Raw genomic sequence first — 21,192 nt, 5'->3', positions numbered from 1 at the left:
AGCTGGGAGGGAAACAGTCAAATGCATAGTTATTGTTTTGGGAGATGATATTTTTTTTTCCTTGTAAATCATCTCTCTGTTATGTATTATGATATTTGTTATTTTGAATGTATAATGTAAGCATTTGAGTGTATTCCTCTTTGTTGGATTTTCTGCTTGTATCCGAATGAGACTTATAGGTGATCTCAAACTAAGTACATTGGTGGTATGCTCTTGGAATCTACATCTGATCCCTATTTGTTCCCAGTTCCCCTTTGTCTTACTTTTTCTTGGGTGCTTTAATTGTAATTCTAGAACTTTTTACTATCCCATTTTCTTCCTTTTTACTGGCGCTGATATAACCTAGATGTGTTGCAAGCGCCGTAAAACCCTTAAAAACTAAAAACTAAAAAGCTTTGTGGTCGTTGCCTTGTATTTTGACGTAATCTTTTCGGCTTTTGTCAGGGCTATGAGTTTAAGAAGGCTACTGTCAAATGCCGTTCACGTGATGGAAAGGAATCCATTGTATCTGCGGCATTACAAATAACCGTGTTTTGGGAACATCTCTCTTTTTTTTTCATTTATTTTTATTTTTGATTCATTATTTTTTATTTGGTTTGAATTTTTTAAAAATATGTTTTGCTAGACTAGTTCAGTTTAGATGTTTATTTTAATCTACAAGAACAAGTTTGGTATGTATGCGATGTTTTATTAGTCTCATGGTGTTTTTGTAGTGCTTGACGAGTGATTATTATTATTAGTATTACTAAAACAATGAATGTAATATAATGTATGCCATTTTTGTTCATCTTCTTCTTATTTCTCCTCCTCTCCTCCTCCTCCTCTCCTCCTCCTCCTCCTCCTCCTCCTCCTACTACTACTACTACTACTACTACTACTACTACTACTACTACTACTACTACTACTACTACTACTACTACTACTACTACTACTACTACTACTACTACTACTACCCCTTCCCCTCCTCTTCCTCCTCCTCCTCCTCCTCCTCCTCCTCCTACTACTACTACTACTACTACTACTACTACTACTACTACTACTGCTACTACTACTACTACTACTACTACTACTACTACTACTACTACTACTACTACTACTACTACTACTACTACTACTACTACTACTATTACTTCAACTACTACTACTACTACACACTACTACTACTACTACTACTACTACTACTACTACTACTACTACTACTACTACTACTACTACTACTACTACTACTACTACTACTACTACTACTACTACTACTACTACTACTACTACTACTACTACTACTACTTCTACTCATACTCCTCTTTTTTTTTTTTTCATTTACAAACATACGACTATATGCTGTGACTGATTTGGAGATAATAAAACATACACCAAACATTGCTTTTACATTCAGTTCATGTTTCGTTGCCTTAATAATCACGTGATCCTATCAAATTAGTTTAAAATTAGCCGTATAGCATCGTGTGTCTGAATGTGGCCATGGTAAAGTTATGGCCTGATACTGACCAAAAAATGACGTCAAAATGCCAGTCTTTTGCCACAAAAGAAACAAATCGTGAGTTGTATTCAAAAGTTCAACTAATGAAATAACTTGTTCCCATGAGCTATACTAACGACAACTCACGAGGCGGTGCAAAAACCAAATAATGACGTCAAACTGCCAGTCCTTTTGGATTTCAGTATCAGGCTGTAACATAACGATGGCTACGACCTCCCATAGCGGGCAGGGAGATCCATACTCTGTCTTCTATCCCCTTATATATGTTTTCCAACATGCTTTCTGTCTTTGTATTGGAATGAGATTACTTGGTTTTGTCCTGACCCTAGCCGGAGTCATTGGCTGGGAGGGAAACAGTTGAATATATAGTTATTGTTTTGGGAGATGAAATTTTTTTTCCTTGTAAATCATCTTTGTTCTGTACTGTTATTTTTTATTGTAAAAATATGATTTATAAACATTTGAGTGTATTCCTCTTAGTGGGTTCTTGTGCTGGTGTGTGGGTGAAACTTTTAGGTGATCTCAAACTAAGTAGCTACACTGATAATGTGCTCATGGAATCTACATTTTCCCTATTTGAACCATTCCCCGTTGTCTTACTTTTTCCTCAAGTCCTTAAATTGCACATCTAGAATGTCTTTACTGTCCAATTTTCTTCCTTTATACTGGCACTGATATGACCTAAATGTGTTACAAGCACCGTAAAACCCTTAAAAACACAATTGGAAGTCAGAAGAGATTGCTCGTGGAACCTTAGTAGTAGTAGTAGTAGTAGTGGTAGTAGTAGTAGTAGTAGTAGTAGTAGTAGTAGTAGTAGTCGTAGTACTAATACTACACTATTACTACTTCTACTACTCCCACCACTAGTAGTAGTAGTGGTGGGAGGAGTAGAAGTAGTAATAGTGTAGTATAGTGGTAGTAGTAGTGGTGGGAGTAGTAGAAGTAGTAGTAGTAATAGTGTACTACTACTACTACTACTACTACTACTACTACTACTACTACTACTACTACTACTACTACTACTACTACTACTACTACTACTACTACTACTAGTAGTAGTAGTAGTAGTAGTAGTAGTAGTAGTAGTAGTAGTAGTAGTAGTAGTAGTAGTAGAAAACAGAAGATTCCAGGAATCCACTCGTCGTAGTAGTAGTAATAGTGGTAGTAGTAGTAGTAGTAGTAGTAGTAGTATTAGTAGTAGTAGTAATAGTAGTAGTAGTAGTAGTAGTAGTAGTAGTAGTAGTAGAAGTAGTAGTAGTAGTAGTAGTAGTAGTAGTAGTAGTAGTTGTAGTCGTCGTCGTCGTCGTCGTCGTCCGACGTCGTCGTCGTCGTCGTCGTAGTAGTAGTAGTAGTAGTAGTAGTAGTAGTAGTAGTAGTAGTAGTTGCTCCGCGACAACGAAGCAAATTCTATGACAAGTGACACATCATATTGATCCATCACAATTTTCCACCCTTTTCTACACGTCGTTACCGCCGGTACCAGCCTCAATGGTCGGTTACTAGTGACAACCTCTCCTTCTCACCTGTCTTACGAGCATCAACGGTTTGCATGTGTTTCATTTTCCAAAGAGTGAGTTGTAGTAGTAAGACGCGTGCGTGCGTTGTACATTGCTATCAATAATAATAATAGTGAGTTTTGATTTTGCTATTTAAATTTTGTGCATTTATTTTGATAGTTTCGGAAGCCGTTTCGAAAAGTGTTTTCAACGACAGAGGTTTTGGTTAAAGATCTTTGTACAAATGGAGTAAGTAACTTATAATATTATTATGTGAATATCGTTTGCTGAGAGGGTGTGGCAGTGTGTTGCGTGCTGTGTGATGTTTAGTGAATGTGGCATAGTGGAAGGTGTGTGTCATGTGCCTGATGGCTTTGTCAATGAAATCAACACTCAGTATTGATTGGGGCTTTGTAAACACTGTCGGTGAATTTGATAATAATGATCTTTACCATGTTAGTATTTTAATGGAGTGCTTAGATGGCGGAGAACAGCGTTAGTACTTTGATAGGATGCAGCTCAATCTATGTTTGCAACAGCACTTACTTGAACCATGTCTCATTCTACATGTGAAGTGTAACTGTTGACTTGAAACCCTTTTAAAGCGCTTGTGCATATAAATCAATTTGCAGTAGTAGTTTAGTAGAGTAGTAGAGTGAGTAGACTAGTATAGTAGTGTAGTAGTAGCAGTATAGTGGAAAAAGGTAATATGTAGTAGTAGTATAGTATAGTAGTAGTATGTAGTAGTAGTATAGTAGTAGTAGTAGTAGTAGTAGTAAGTAGAGGTAGTAAGGTAGTAGAGTAGTAGGAGTAGTAGTAGTAGTTAGTAGTAGTAAGTAGTTAGTAGTGGAAGAAGAGGTAGAGGTAAGGTAGTAGTAGTAGTAGTAGTAGTGTATGAGAAGTGGAAAGTAGTAGTGTAGTAGTAGTAGTAGTAGTAGTAGTAGTTGTAGTTGTAGTAGTAGTAGTAGTAGTAGTAGTAGTAGTAGTAGTAGTAGTAGTACTAAAAATAAAGAAAAATAAACGGATTGTGGGGTCACCCGTTTTCTATATTATAATATTAGGTCTAGGTCTCTCAGATAGAAAGTCCAATCCATTGTTTTAAATTGGATGCCTTCTTGGCTACATTATAAAGCTTGTCAGAACAATGTTCTATGTTAGACTTTAAATATTCAAACTAGAACTATTTTTATCTTCAACATGATTGTGTCCGCGACCCTTGAAGTAATCAAACAAATAATCAAGAATACACAGGGACGCCAAAGATTATTCATGTTTTTATTCTATCTTTAATTATCTTGGTACCAGTCGGATAATTCTGTTCTTTTGGGTTGCCAGTAATCAATCTTGAAATGGCTACGAAAGATGCAAATTCTGGGTGGGGTTCCTGACCTCCCATAGTGGGCAGGGGGAGGTACTTACTGTGTCTTCTATCCCCCTATATCTGTTTTCCAACTTGCTTTCTTGCTTTGTCTTGGAATGAGATTACTTAATTTTGTCCTGACCCTGGCCAGAGTCCTTTGCTGGGAGGGAAACAGTCAAATGTATAGTTATAGTTTTGAGAGATGATTCTTTTTTTTCCTTGTTAATCATCCCTCTGTTATGTATTGTTTTGTATTTTTTAAACATATGATTTGTAAACATTTGAGTGTGTTCCTATTAGTGTGGACCTGTACTTGTGTCAGGATGAGACCTTTAGGTGATCTCAACCTATGCACAATGATAGTATGCTCTTGGAATCTACATCTGTTCCCTATTTGTGCCATTTCCCCTTTGTCTTACTTTTCTTGTGCGCTTTCAATTGTAAATCTATAACTTTTTTACTATCCCATTTTCTTCCTTTTTACTGGCGCTGAAATGACCTAAATGTGTCACAAGCGCCGTAAAACCCTTAAAACCTTAAAAACCCCTTAAATATGCTAATTAAAGCTGTATGGGTCGTTCAAATCGTATGGTTAGGAAACTAAAGACTCGAGTAAGTGAGTCGCCTATAATGTTAGGCCATGTGGTCTTGTGGTATGACATTCGCTTTCGGATCGGATGGTCCTGGGTTCGAGCATCGCTCGGCTTATAGTTGTGTCCTTGGAAAAGACTTTATTCACATTATTCTCTCACCACACTCAGGTGTAAAATGAGTACCTGTCGTTAACAGCGTTGTCTCTGTCGGAAAAATTGTAAGATCGCTCAATAGGCGTCACGTCACGTCTCTTTCTAAACGTTGCGTGTTGCTGTTGGTCAGGGACCTTTTGTAAAGCGCTTTGAGTACGTTCAGTGGATATTGCGCTATATAAAGCTCAAGTTAAGTTAAGCTATGTTAGGCACATATTGTCGTCAATATCGCGAGATTTTGATTCCACCACGTGCATTGTTTAGTTAGAGTAATGTCTACTGTAATTCTGTGCTCAAATAGCTTTACAAGAGATCAAAAGCCATCAGCAATCCTTACAATTAGGACAGGCTATGACGATTGTAGGGGATCCCTTGGTAGAGCACTCGCTTCACTTGCAAAGGGACCAAGATCGACCCCAGGTGTAGTCGAGATTTCTCTCTCGCCCATGTCTACCTAGCAGTGATTGGGTTTCTGGTTCTGTTAGATATGGCGGAAAGTGCTTTGCGACTGACTAGTTTCACGCTGTAGAAACCGGGATAAACTCCGGTTCCATGGGCCTTATGGCTCTGAAAGATTATCTATGACGATTGTAAGGCGCAGTTACAATTACTTTTTCGAACACTGTTTCTAACCAGGTCCTCATTTTTCACCCGACTTATGGAGGCTAATGTGAGTAAAGAACATTTTCCAAGAATTCAACTTTGAGCTGCCCAAAGCTATACTCGAACATGTGAGCTGACGGTTATAAGCCTATTGTCTAACCACTCGATCACAGAGCCTCTCATTACATGTGTCATTTCCGTCCTAGCCAAATGTCAGAGTTGCCAGTGGTATTCTCTGGTTTTTGTGAGAACATGTAGCTGATGATAATATTTAGTGCTTATATGATCTATAACAATATAGACTGGTATTAATGAATCAAATGAGGTTATTGTTATCGGGGTGATTGGGTAACATGCGTTGCTGTCAAACGCCCACCACTCATTGCTGCTATTTAACCATCACATTAAAAAAAAAGTTGATTAGTAGTGAGAATAGATGAGAATTCTAAACGGCTGAAAGACAACACCAAAGGATGCAATAATATACGTATTATACATATCTTATCGACGGTTGCAACCTTCTTCTTCTTCTTCTTCTTCTTCTTCTTCTTCTTCTTCTTCTTCTTCTTCTTCTTCTTCTTCTTCTTCTTCTTCTTCTTCTTCTTCTTCTTCTTCTTCTTCTTCTTCTCCGCCTCCTCCTCCTCCTCCTTCTCCTCCTCCTCCTCATTCGTCTTCTTCTTCTTCTTCTTCTTCTTCTTCTTCTTCTTCTTCTTCTTCTTCTTCTTCTTCTTCTTCTTCTTCTTCTTCTTCTTCTTCTTCTTCTTCTTCTTCTTCTTCCTCTTCTTCCTCCTCCTCCTCTTCCTCCTCCTCCTACTCCTCTTCCACTTTCTCTACCCTTTCTTCTTCTTTTTCATTTAAACAGTCAAACTTTAATTATTTCATGGCACCTTTCTTATAGTCTCTAGTGCATATTTGAGGATCCCATCATTGTTCAAAGACTTGATACTAGCAGGTATGTTGTACTATAAATCTCCCTCTATTCTATGCGGTTTTCTGCTTTCTGCAGCAGACAGTCCAATTCCTGTACGGACCACTCTTTGATGCTGTTTTCTCATCGACTCCCTTGCCCCTTTTTCTGTAGATGTCCTGAAAGGTCCCGGGTTCGAGACCCGTTTCAGACCCTTTTTTTTTTCTTTTTGGGCGAGCATACTATCTAACCCCCTTAAACAACACGAGTGATTCCTGATGACAGCATACGTTTGTTTGACGGATTGTAATCTATATTATTCCTTCAAGGAAGGGCGAAATTTTAGATTTTTAAAAATGCGTAGATGCGAGTGGTTTTATTTGCATTATACGTGCCTTGAGATGAAAGGGAAGCAGTCTTTATTTTTCTGTAAGAGTTAATATTTTTTCAGTGACTTTAAAACAAACAAGCAAAATAATAATTGACATTGCCTTGCCGCCATTTCGATTTGGAAACTGATCTTACCAAAGTCAATGTTCTAATGGCATTAAGTCAAAGTCGATCGAATAATGCTCAGACTTTTTATTATTAGTTGGCACGCACACAATTCTTTCAATCTCCAATAAATATCCGATTTTGGTCAGAATAGACCTAACCATAGGGTGACTCCGTCAAAACACAACCCAGATAATTAGATGCAAATGACCCGCACTATGCTGCAATTGACCCATAAGCATGACATACGGATCCAATCAGCATTTTTGTTTACACATTGCATGATCTTTCAAGGCGGGAACCAGCTTGGTCAGGTGACAGATGTTGGGAAATATTGGCTAGTATCATGCGCTCATATACTGGATATTGGTCCGTAGCTCTTGTTGCTATTTTGGATCTTTTCCAGTTTTAAGTAGTGCTATCACTCTTGCTTGTCGCCAAAGCTTTGGTATTATGCATGATTCAACACAGTTGATGAGTTAGTAGCCACGTTTTTGTTGATGGAATTGCTTTATCATTCTGCGGTGATGCCATCTAGATCAGGCGCTTTACCGGGTTTGAAATGTTCAAGGGCTGAGTCCAATTCTTTGATGCAGAAAGGGTCTACTTCCTGTTCACTTCCTTGAGCGATCTTTTCCATGTCCCTTTTCATTTCCTTAAGTTTGCCCTTTTCTCTGTGTGATGGTTTTCCATTTTTGGTAGGTTGGTTTGCTGCATCGTTTGGTGTCACCGCTGCAACCCTGGTTTGTTTGTTATTTTCTGTATTTAGTTTTTTTCATAGTTGGCCATGCTTTCTTGCTGTTGTGTCATGTTTGTGCTGGTTATCATTTCCTTCCATCTTTCTGATTTTGTTTTGGCAATGGAAGTCATTAAGGTCTCACCAAGTTGGACAGTTTCTTCAGCAAATGGATCTGTTTCGTAAGCCTCCACATACTGATTATAAAACTCCTTGCTATTTTGCCGTAGGCATGGTATATAGGATTTCCTGCAGCCTCTGGGTTTGTGTTTTTTGGCAATTCTCCAAATAAACTTTTGGAACTGGTCGTTGTTTTTGGGAACTGGATCGATGGCGTTGATGCTGACATCTATGTCTGATGAGAATTTTTCCCAGTTTGCCTTCCGGAAATTGAATCTGGGTAGTTTATTCTCGTGGGGTCTAATGACTGGTCCTAACTCAATGGTAATAAGTCTGTGCTGTGATTTTGGTATGGGGTTTCCGACAGATTTCTGAACGTTTTGGAAATGTCTGGAAGACACAAATGCAAGGTCTGGGTTGTAGCCTCTTCAGCTAGCGCTTGAAAATGATGGTTTGTCTTTTACGTCATTGAGGAGTGTCAGATTATATTGGTCAGCCCATTCCTCAACATTATCTCCATCTTTGTTGTTATCATTTTCCCATTTGGTACTGCGGCTGTTAAAGTCACCTATGACAATCCTTGGTTTCTCACTCGTGGTGGATGTAACTGGTCACTTGAATGGCGTTGGTGGAGGTGTGTAGACAGATATGACATTGACAATTCAGAAAATTTCCACCTCGATTACTGTCATGTCCTGTATGTCACTATTGATTGGATTTTTTTGGACAAAGATGGCACTACCGTTAATATCGCTGCCATGTTGTATGACTAAGTGCATCAGGGATGTTTGGGGCCACGGTTTTGTGCGTCTTTTGTAGACAAAGTATGTTTTCTTGAGGTTGTTGATAACAGTCATTCAGCATTGAAGCTAACGATCTTAAAGCTGTCCATGGTGAGGGCCGAGGGGCTATCCTTTTACCACCCTGACCATGGAAGAGCTGTAGGTATTGTGTGTGTTGGAGTAATCGGTCTCCAGCGAAGAATTCCAAGGACGCGACGTTTTTTATCTACACGAAATAACAATCAAACTCAATTCACAAACAAAATCTATCCTCTCTGCCGGCTTCTCTTCTCTTGACAACCCATTTTTCCTTGTTTGGTCAACTATCGTTTTCAAGCCCTCTCGCACCGAGTCCCACAATTTCGTGCACGTCAATCAACATATCACAAACTGTTACCAATAAAATCCCATAATCCATCTATTATTATGAAAAATGTCTTCTCTCAAAAAGTATCCTCATCAATCACTGCAGACTTGAGTGAAGGAAAGGATCGTTGAGTCAAGCTCGTGAGTCAAATTACGAAGTGAATCGTAAAGACGTAAAAAAATCTACAAAGCATTCTAAAATTATGGGAGTGAGATATCCGAAAAGATATAACGGGTCAACGTTGAACTAAATCTTTACAGTCCGTCGATAGACATTGAAATCGTTTGTATCGTTTGGTTTCGCGTTCAAGGCTGGTGATTAGGAACTTTTGGAGCAGGAAAACGTTGCGCGCAAAATAGATCTCCCGTTTATTGTTGTTTACATTGTAGATGATACACTTTATTAAAATAAAACAAAAATTACACAAGTTAAATTCATCATATATGGCAAAATTACTCTTAAAATCAGGGTCCAAATAGTTCTTGTTTTATTCACGCAAGCGCATTGATTTTGAATAATTAACTTTAACGTGGTCTAAAAATAGATCGACGGTAATTTTTGATAAATTTTACCATTTGATTCATAAGTTCAATATTTAGACAGTAGTTGAGGCGTGATCGAATTTTTATGAGTATGTGCTTCTTTTGCCACCTAACAACCACATATTTATGATTTTATTTTCTCTATAATTTGTTATGGAAAGTGAGCGATCACACGTAGGAGCACGTTTTTTATCGCGTGATGCCAGTCTTTTTTGTTTTTGTTTTGACGGCGTCACCTATGGTTAGGTCTATAGATAGTTCGAAGATGACGTCACTCAGGTCTTTGTTATTGTTATTTGCCATCCGCGTTTATGAGTAATGCTCACTGAACTGTATTAACCTGACTATAAACGTTCATGGATACACACCGTTTTATGTGTTGGTCCGTTATACTTCTGGATGGCATGGCAATGTTATGAGCTTCTTAGCCAAGCGCATACTATCTATACGACATTTTATAGATAGTATGCGCTTGGCTAAGAAGCTCATAACAGTGCTATCCGGAAGTATAACGGACCAACATACAAAACTGTGCGTAGCCATGAACGTTTATAGTCGGGCTAATACAGTTCAGTGAGCATTACTCATAAACACGGATGGCAAAAAACAATAACAAAGACCCGAGTGACGTCATCTTCGAACTATCTGTACTGTACATGGCGCGAGAGACACGTTAATACAACACCACTTTCATGATTGCCATTTAACTTTCCGCCAACGCAAGTAATAGAAAATCCGAGATAATGAATCGATTTTTAAGCCTTGGCATTTTCTACTCACAGAGATGAAGATGATGATGATGGCGGTGACAGAATCGACCAATAATTACTGTACCTGGCATGATTACATTATGACCGCCTCTGTTGATCTAATTACAAGCCCCCCCCCCTCTCTCTCTCTCTCTCTCTCTCTCTCTCTCTCTCTCTCTCTCTCACGACTAGATTGTGAACATGACGACCATTTAATAAAACAACTTAATTTCTTTCAATTCATCATTTCTCCCATCATGTACTCTGCTAGAATGACTGCAAACACATAGATGAATAAATAAATAAAAAGGTAAATCTAATTCCTTCATTACTGTTGCCGATGCAATGCTGAAGACAGAGGCAACATTTGTAAGTTGTGGGATGGTGATCATCATCATCATCATCGTCATCATCATCATCATCATCATCATCATCATCATCATCATCATCATCATCATCATCATCATTATCATCATCGTCATCATCATTGTCATTATTATCATTGCCTTTTTTACCCTGGGTCAGGGTATAGGCCACAACATGTTTTCTAATTGGATTCAGTAGTCCGATGTCACGCCGCCCGGCAACTGCGGCCATCTTGGTTCTAAACAAAGAAAATCATTACTTTTCATTCTTCATGCTGACTCGAACTTTTCATATGCCTTGTGATCAGAATGTGTAAAAGTCAAAACATGATCAAATTTATGTTCTTTTTCCTCTGGATACACTTTTATGCTCGCCGGAGAAATATTTCATACGGGCGTCCGCCATTGTTCCGATAGTTTAGAGCCAGTGTTACTAAGTTACCATGCGTCATTAGGAAGGAAGTGACGTTACGACTGTTGAAGAGTATTGATAATTAAACTTTTCATAACTAGCAGAATTTCTCAAATTGTCCGAGAGGGAATTCCATTAACTTGGTGTACTTTGGAAGAAGGACTAAATGTATCCATTAACCCAGGAGTAGAGTAGCCGACAACAGAGCTCCTTTCTTGCTTTTTTTTGTTTTGTTTTGTTTTTAATTTTTGGGGGGTTTCTTTTTGTTTGTTTTTTGTTTGTTTTTGTTTTGTTTGTTTTTGTTTGTTTGTTATATTGAATGTCTAAGATTGGGGTGGCGGTTTGTCCTAGAATAATACCTTTAAATAATAACTTTAGTTAATGTGTGCTCCTCTCTATCTCATTGCCACCTAGTTGCTCTCTGCCATCATGTTTGTAGCTAGCACTACATTTTGTTATAGTTGTTGTTATGGGCAAATCTACAAGCCTGCCTTTGGACTTGTCAAGCTGGTTAATGTCTTTCTTCGTCTGTGGTCCCACATACTGCAGCTGTATCCCAACCTGGGTCTTACCATTTGGTATTTATAGCATTACTGCTCTAGGGCATGGAGAATGATTTCCCTGGAGAAAGATTAGCTTGTTCTTTGCTTTGTGACGCCTTTTGTTTATAGGGAATGAGATTAGCGGAAGAGTAGCGTCCCTTGATTGGACGTCACCCATAGTCTGTGGCTAGGGCGAGGACGAGAGACGCATGCGCACAACCAACATGACGTTCTCTCTCTAATAACATCATCATCATCATCATCACCGTCATCATCATCATCGTTGTCGTCGTCCTTGTCGTCGTCGTCATCATCCTCATCACCATCATCATCATCATCATAATCACCACCATCGCCATCATTATCATCATCATCATCTTCCTTCTCCCCCGCCCTCTCATCCTCACCCTAGGTTTTGTTCAGCAAAATAATACCATATCTGTACTGCCATATTCAAAATATTGGCCAGAAAACTCGTCCTTCAAATATCGATCGATTAAAATGACCATCAAAAACTCTCAAACCCGAGACTTCGCGAAGTTCCAGGTTTGGGAGTTTTTGACAAGATGAGGGTCATGCATTTTATTCGATCGATATTTGAAGAACGAGATTTATGGCCAAAAAAATTAAATACGTATTTTTTTCTTCAGAGAACCGTAGTATAATAATATAGAATATTTGACATAAATCTGTCTAATCAAAAGGAACTCCACTCAAGTGACTGGCTATGAATGTAATTAGCACTGCAGTGTAATCAACTCACTGACCTTGGCCATGTGATATGACGTCACAATTGGAAGGTCAGCAGGACAATGAAGGAGCACAAAAGAAGAGCTGCGTTTCGAAAAGGAATACGTCGAGGAGTACGATCAAGTCAAGGTTTAGGTGAGTGTAAAGTGAGGCTCTATGTTGTCAAAGCCGACAATTCATCTTTTCCAGAATTTTTATCGTAGGCATTTAAATTTTCATTCTTGATGAGTAAATTATTCTTTTTATTTTTTTGATTCCATTTTGTTTCATTCGTCAATTTCATTTTGTAAAACTTGCATAGTTAGCGTGTGCGACTGTTGTTATGTGTGTCTGTTTGGCTCGGTATGAGTGTGTTTATGGTTTGATAAGTATATTGCAAAGCGCGTTGGGGCTTCGGCATTTGGCGCTATAGAAGAACACTTTATTATTATTATTATTATTATTATTATTATTATTATTATTATTATTATTATTATTATTATTATTTATGTGGTCTTGTGGTAAGACATTCGCTATAGGATCGAACGGTCCTGGATTCGAGCCTCGCTTGGCGCATGGTTGAGCCCTTGAAAAATGCTCTTTTCTCAAATTCTCTCATCGAACTCAGGTGTAAAATGAGTACCATGCCGTTAACAGCTTTGTTCTGTCCGAAAAAAATGTATTATCGCCTAACAGGTGCCATGTCTCATCTGACATGTTAAGTGTTGCTGTTGGTCTGGGACCCCTTGTAAAGCGCTTTCAGACTTCGAGTGGATATTGCGCTATATTAAAACTCCCTTTTTTTAAGTGTAGATAAATAGATCTACATGATTTTGTCCTGCAAGTTGAACTCTACAGTACAGCACGAAGTTCTCCTAATTGTAACAATGATGTTTCTTCAAATTTTGTGATGAACACAACAAATCTGAAAAAGTAAAATGTTTATTGTATCGTAACGAATTTGACATTAATAGTTGTTGCGTTGCTTTACACTAATTAAATCCTTTCATTACTGGAAGAACAGAAAGGACAAAGATAGGAATAATACACGATTCTGTCTGTCATAATGACCTGCTCACCAGATCTAATCGGCAAAACAATGGCAATTAGATAGAAATGTGACGTAAAACGCGATCACATCATAATATGGAAGTGTTCATTAACTACCTGCAATCGGCAGCATTGATTAAAAGTTATGCAACACGTCCCACTCACGTAAAAATAATAACAACAACAAAAACAACAACAACAACAGTAATGACGAAATCAACAACGCCACCAACCAAAAAAAAGAGAAAAAAGGAAAGAAAAGAAAACAACAAATAAACCAGTAATCGCCCTCCCCCCCCCCTTCCGAAAAAAACCCCAAAACAAAACAGACAAACCCCAAAATAAACAAATGTTAAAACGTAAACACCCGAATCGTTCAAAATCCTAAATAAAAAATTTCAGAAGAAGAATTTTAGTATCTACTCATCCTCAGACAGGGCTATGACAACAATTTTCTAAACCCGACATCACAAACCGAAAGGACTTACAAAGACAAAGATAATATCAACATAAAGACAAAACCTAAAGCAAAAGTAGAAAACAATCATTGACCCGAATCAACCAATAATAGAAATCAATACTTAATATAAAAATCAACATTTCCAGCATTTTTTAGATATTGCATCCGACAGATGAGAATGGGGGAAAAATAAGAGCAATGATAAACGGATGGCAATGTTGTGAGTTCTTAGCCAAGCGCACAGCATCTATATTTTAGTGAGCACTAATCATTAAAATGGTTGTCTAAAAACAATAACTCGAGGTGCGTAAATGAGCCAATAAGATGGAGAGAAATATAACGTGAGTAAATGTGACTCATATATAGGGGAACAACACAAAACAAACGACGTTTCGGCCTTTGTCGTTCTTCAACACGAAATATGTTATAGGTATTAGATTGTCATAATAATAATAATAATAATAATAATAATAATAATAATAATAATAATAATATAATAATAATAATAATAATAATAATAATGATAATAATAATAATAATAATAATAATAATAATAATAATAATAATAATAATAATAATAATAATAATAATAATAATAATAATAATACATGACATTTATAACGCGCATTTTCATCACTGGGTGATGCTCAATGCGCGAGACAATAATATAGTGACATTATTATACAAATGAAACATTATACATACTACATCAACATAATATTATCATATTACAACAATGTAATAACTAAACATAAAGTCATTAATACAAGATATGTTATAATACATCCACATTCTATATAGAGAATCAAACTGTGCCTGCAAAGTCATTTGTTGATCTAGCATTACCCCGAGGTTTTTCATTGTAGGTAAAAATGTGTGTGTGTGTGTGTGTGTGCCTGTGTGCGTGTGTGTGTGTGTGTGCGTTTGCTAGGGAAGAGAGAGAGAGAGAGAGAGAGAGAGAGAGAGAGAGAGAGAGAGAGAGAGAGAGAGAGAGAGAGAGAGAGGCTGAAACGTCGTTTGTTTTGTGTTGTTCCCTTATCATATATGAGTCGCATTTACTCATTTTATCTTTCTCTCCATTTAAAAACAATAACAAAGGGCTGAGTGACGTCAACTTCTTTCCTTCTTTAAGTCAATGTAAGTCAATCACCCAGATTTTTAAAAATGATTCAGAGATTGAGTGAAAGCTGACTTCAAATCGGTACAGAACTTATGAATCACAATAACCAACACATAAATCGTTATTCGTGTAACGGTAACAGCTCGTTATCTTTCATCTTTTAATATAAGATAAGATAAGATGAACTTTAAATAATTATATAAAATAAATAAATTCCCTTTATTCATCTCAGAGGGAAAATTTTTCTTTAGGGTCTATTCAAAGGGAAGACTGGAATAACCAAGGCGCCAGCCGCAGTGCATTGCCGCAAAGTGAGCTAAGGCGAGGTGACTTGCTCAAGGCCACACAACGCGACGGGTAGTCGAACTCGGTACCATTTGGGTACAAAGCAAAGACTATACCGCTGAGCCACGCTGTCCCTATCCAAAATGATCCGAAACAGGAAATTACATAGGGTGGATGATTAGGTATACACCATACCAGGGACAGTGTATCATGAAGCAGATGGCATTTAGTGCCGTATAGGACATTCAGATCATATTGATAGTTCAAAATACGCTTCAACAGTCGTAACGTCACTTCCCTCGTAATGACGCATGGTAACTTAGTAACTGGCTCTAAACTATCGGAACAATGGCGGCCGACCTTATGAAATATTTCTCCGACGAGCATAAAAGCGTATCCAGAGGAAAAAACATTATAAATCTGATCATGTTTTCACTTATACACATTCTGACGACAAGACATATGAAAAGTTCTAGCCAGCATGAAGAATAAAAAGTACCGATTTTCTTTGTTTAGAACCACGATGGCCGCCGTCGCTGGTCGACGTGACATCAGACTATGGAATCCATTTGACGTCACTCAGACTTTGGTATTGTTTTTTTTTTCCATCCGCGTTTATGAGTAATTCTCACTAAACTGTATTTACCAGACTATAGATAGAATGCGCTTGGCCAAGGAGTTCACAACATTGCCATCCCAAAGTATAACGGACCAACACACAAACTCTGTGTAATCATGACTTTTATAGTCTGGTTAATACAGTTTAGTGAGAACAACTCACAAACGCGGATGGCAAAAACAACAACAATGGCCTGAGTGACGTCATCTTCGAGCTATCTATAAACGATCATGATTACGACAGTTTTGCGAGTTGGCCAGTTATACTTCGGGATGGCAATGTTGTGAACTTCTTAGCCAAGCGCATACTATCTATAGGGGAATGATGCGAGAATATAAAATACCAAGAACAAAAAATAAATCGACCCAATTATGGTTACTTAAACAACAGCCAGTGTCTAGGAATAATGAATAAATGTGTAAAATAATGATAATATCTTAACAATTCAGGAAAGTTTGCGTGAAATGTAAGTTTACGCATGAAAAACAAAATGATTTTCCATCTCGTTTTTAAATCGGAAAGTAGGTGAAACAGCAAGAAAATCTATCGGCGGTTAACATGACATCACTATTTTTCACATCCGAAAACATAAATTTAAGTGAAAAACAGGATTGGAAGCAGGATATCTAAGAGTGTCGATTTTACGACCGGTGTCGAAATTCGGGCACCCTACCTTAAGTGCGGATATGTGGTCTTGTGATATGACACTCGCTTTCGTATCGAAAGGTCCTGGGTTCGAGCTTCTCTCGGCGCATAGTTGAGTCCTTGGAAAAAGCTCTTTACTATACCTAACATTCTCTCCGGTGTAAAATGAGGACCTGGTCGTTAACAGCGTTGTCTATGTCGGAAAAAAAAATGAAATATCGCCTAACAGGCGTCATGTCTCGTTCTTGATGTTACGTGTTGCTGTTAGTCAGGGACGCCTTGTAAAGCGCTTTGAGCACCTTTAGTGGATATTGCTCTATATAAAAGCTCTATTGTTTTTTCAACGAAATATTTTTTTGGAAAAATAATGCATGATCCAATTAGTCTAGATAACATGACGACACATATAATAGAATTATTAAAATAGGACGCATGGCGTTGAAACCGCATTTTTTGAATGGGCTCCCAAATCACTGAATATATGGCAACAATTTTTTGTCAAAAAATGTCTATGTAGAGGATTCTGTTTTGGAACCAAAATATGAAATTTTAGCGTTTGTTTAAAGAAGAAAAAGTCTGCAAACACAGACCTTTTTTTTGGCTCAATCACCATCGGTATATGGTAGAAAAGACTCGCACATTCGACTTCAACTTGGAATCGAGCGATAGTGTATGTTTTTATGAGGGCGCGGTCGTGTATTATTATTATTATTATTATTATTATTATTATTATTATTATTATTATTATTATTATTATTATTATTATTATTATTATTATTGCGCGTGACTCTACGTGAGTTAATTAAAGGTTTGTCAAGAATTCCATGATATATGACTCAATCGCACGAACTCTTATTTAACATTGACCTTGGGTAAGCAAGAACCCTTTAAATTGGACACTGACTTTCTTCCAATCCAAAAAGCCGAACGTGTTGTATTGATGCTATGCGTTTAAACAAAATGTTCACAACATCCGCCAGCCGGATTTAACGTACGAACACACAAAACTGTGTGTAGACCTGAAAGTTAATAGTTCGATTGATAGAATTTAGTATGAACTTAACATAAACATGGCTGGATTAAAGTAATAACAAAGAGCTGTGTGATGTCAATTTCGTTTCTTCTATAGATGAATGAATTTGGCGTCACTCAGATATTTGTTATTGCTTTTATACCGCAAGTCTCATTAAATTCTCTCACAGAGTATAGAATGAAGTGACTCAGCTCTTTGGTACTGATATTAGACCGCCACTTAAAATAAAATAAATAATTATGCCCTTCCGCCACGACATCATAAGATATCGTCGTCTAGGCATTCCACGAAGGAATATAGATAATCCACCAAACAGGATGTCTGATGTCGACAGGAATCACCCATGTTGTCCAAGTGAGCAAATTGGGGGTTAACATTCTTGCTCAAAGAAAAAAAACGAAAGTGACTGAAGCGGGGCTTTAACCCGGGACCTCCCGGGTCACAGTGTAATGTCTTAACCACTCGGCACTTCGCCACCCCCCCCCCCCTTTCGGAGGACTAATAATGAATTGGTTTCGTATTGAATCATAAGGTGTTTTAGAAGCAGCGCGTCTAGGTCGATGTGGTCTTGTGGTATGACAGTCGCTTCCGGATCGGAAGGTCCTAGGTTCGAGCCTCGCTCGGGCATAGTTGAGTCCTTGGAAAAGGTTCTTTACTCATATTCTCTCACCGTACTCAAGTGTACTTGGCCGCTAACAGCGTTGTCTTTGTCGGAAAAATTGTCATATCGCATGAGAGGCGTCTTGTGTCGTTCTACATTTTACGTGTTGTTGTTGGACAGGGTCCCTTTGTAAAGTGCTTTGAGCACGTTTAGTGGATATTGCTCTATATAAATGCTCTATATACAAATGCTCTATATTACGGGATGTAAAAGACCGAGGGTGGATGATCTTTATTGACTACCAGCAATTATTTAGGCTAGAAATCAAGATACCATCCCTCTGAAGCCAGAAGATCACAATTACAAAAGGTATGTATCCCGTCTTCCGGAAGAGTGATTTTACACTTCCGATGAGATTGGAACCAGCTTTTGACATCACACTTTCGTTCCCTATTGATCTAAAAGTCAGAATTAGTTTGTATTTTGCTTAAATGATTCCATCATTTGATAGTATGTGTTTATGTAAATGCTCACTCATTCTGTTATTCAAAAACAGTTGTTACCAACACACAAATGTATGTGCATTCGTAATAGTTATTAATCTGTTTATGAGAATTGGATTCAATAGTCTGATGTCACGTCGCCCAGCAACGGCGGTCATCGGGGTTCTAAACAAAGAAAATCTGTACTTTTATTCTTCATGCTGGTAAGAACTTTTCAAATGTCTTGTGATCAGAATGTATAAATGTAAAAAAAAACATGATCAGATTTATAATTTTTTTTCCTCTGGATACGCTTTTATGCTCGTCGGATAAATATTTCATAAGGGCGTCCGCCATTGTTCCGATAGTTTAGAGCCAGTTACTAAGTTACCATGCGTCATTACGAGGGAAGGGACTGTTACGACTGTTGAAGCGTTTTTGGCGGTCCAACAATGAAACCAAACCATAGCTACAGTTAATATTTGCCATATCTTATAGCCTGACACTAGAATCATCTAGAACTTACAGATTGACGTCATTTTTTAGTTTTGTGCAGCGTCTAGTGGGTTGTCGTTCGCAGAGATCAAGGAAACAAGCGATCCCATTTGTTGAACTATTGAATACAACTCACGATTTGTTTTCTTTTGTTGGCCAGGGACCCATTGTAAAGCGCTTTGAGCACGTTTAGTGGATATTGTCCTATATAAAATGTCAATATATAAAAGCTCAATTATAAATGGACGTTCAAAATCTTTTTCCTCCCATTTCAGGGCTTCGAGACCTGTTGATAATCATCCCTTCCACAGTACGGTCAGTCGTGTGGTTTCTCCTGAACGCCGTCTTAGTGCTGTGGGACCTGAACCCCGTATCTGTTGCTATCCGGCGATGGAGAAAGTCCCAGCCTAAGCAAGCCAGCATCGCTCTGACCGTGAGACCACGATTCAGAGATTTGATAGGAGACTGGTTCTTGTCATGTAAGTGCGGCTATGTGGTCGTGTGGTATGACACTCGTTTTCGGATCAGACGGTCCGGGGTTCTAGCCTCGCTCGCGCATAGTTGAGTCCTTGGAAAAGGCTCTTTACTCACATTATCTCACCGTACTCAAAGTAAAATGAGTACCTGACCGTTAACAGTGATGTCTCTGTCCGAAAAAAGTGTAATATCGCCTAACACGCGTCATGTCCCGTCCAACATGTTACGTGTTGCTGTTGACCAGGGACCCCTTGTAAAGCGCTTTGATCACGTTTAGTGGATATTGCACTATATAAAAGATCAATTTTTTTAAAAAATCGAAAATCAATTCAACTCCAAAGACAATGAGGCCCACATAGAAGTGTGTTTATTCCGATGTTCGTACCTAATGCCAATGTGTAGGACCCCCTTAGTTAATTGAGCTGGAGGGAGATGGGAGATAGCCCTATCACAAGGGTTTGAATTGCGCGGCAAATCGGTTTTCTTTTTCTTGGCCAAGTATCTCAAGCCCCACCCCCTTCAAATAATAGACATATAAATAAATAAATATATAAATGCAAACATTTATATAGAGAATCTTCACGGATTTACCATTTTCAATGCTCTCTTACAATGTTCATTTACTCCCCCAACAAGCCATATAATTCTTATTTCCATTTCATACAGTACCACTCGCCTGTTAGACACCCTTTTTGTACTAACAATCTTAGAATATCCGTCATTGCCTATAGCTAGGTACTCATTCACGCCTGAGTCGAGTGGGGCAATGTATGTTAAGGGCCTTATCCAAGGATACAACGTTGAGACCATCACTGTCATCATCCGGCCACTGACCACGCTTAACTTCGCTTATCTTTTGTTACCAAACGTTGAGCCATCGAATCACACTTTTAAAATAAATTTTAATCTCTTTGCGGCTGTGCACCGCTCCTGATTTTTTTTGGGTTGTATAGATCTTTTTTTTAAAAATGGATCTTGAAGATATTGTTCCACACGCTATCGATAAAGTTTAAGCCCTAATAAATCCCCCTTTTGGTGACTGACGTGCTTCAGAGCCATACCCTATAGCCTTGCGAAAGACTACTATTTGTAGGATTCTCATCGAGGTCGTTGTGCGTCGTTCCTTCCAGTTGATGCCGTCTCCTTCAACTTTGCCTCCTACTCCCACCTTTTCAAGGGCTTTGCTGGTAGATTTAAAGAATATTGCCCTTTATAAAAGCTTACGTTTAAACTAAAGCTTACGCCATTACGCATTGCTCTTATATGATGTACAATATTATTGTTACCATTGCTAATTTTCTTTGTTTTCGATGTAATTCAAATAATGATATTCAGTTACAATTGTCAAATTTGCCAAGGGCTATATATTGATCAGAAATGATTATAATTTGTTTTAATAATATAGACGAAGGACGCAAAAGAAAATTGCTTCAATGGGTCCACTCGGTGTTGCCTTGGCTGAGTGATGACGTCATG

The 21,192-nt window shown here is 38.1% G+C and overlaps 1 protein-coding gene across 1 annotated transcript in view; it reads left to right on the top strand.

Annotated features, from left to right (window-relative positions):
• Nucleotides 1-3,023: 3,023 nt before the first annotated feature.
• The window catches only part of LOC144967904 (uncharacterized), a 36,467-nt gene continuing 18,298 nt past the window's right edge, over nucleotides 3,024-21,192 (top strand). Inside the window, exons 1-4 of the mRNA XM_078905662.1 lie at nucleotides 3,024-3,243; nucleotides 12,425-12,605; nucleotides 19,515-19,718; nucleotides 21,122-21,192. The exon at nucleotides 21,122-21,192 is cut by the window's right edge and continues 78 nt beyond it. Coding sequence (XP_078761788.1) covers nucleotides 12,533-12,605; nucleotides 19,515-19,718; nucleotides 21,122-21,192 — 348 coding nt within the window. The 5' untranslated portion in view covers nucleotides 3,024-3,243; nucleotides 12,425-12,532. The remainder of the gene's footprint in view (nucleotides 3,244-12,424; nucleotides 12,606-19,514; nucleotides 19,719-21,121) is intronic.

The sequence above is a fragment of the Berghia stephanieae genome, chromosome 3 (genome assembly GCF_034508935.2).
Source record: "Berghia stephanieae isolate SIO BIC M18660-M18661 chromosome 3, UCSD_Bste_1.3, whole genome shotgun sequence".
NCBI lineage: Eukaryota > Metazoa > Mollusca > Gastropoda > Nudibranchia > Aeolidiidae > Berghia > Berghia stephanieae.
This window is presented reverse-complemented; position numbering and strand designations above follow the sequence as displayed.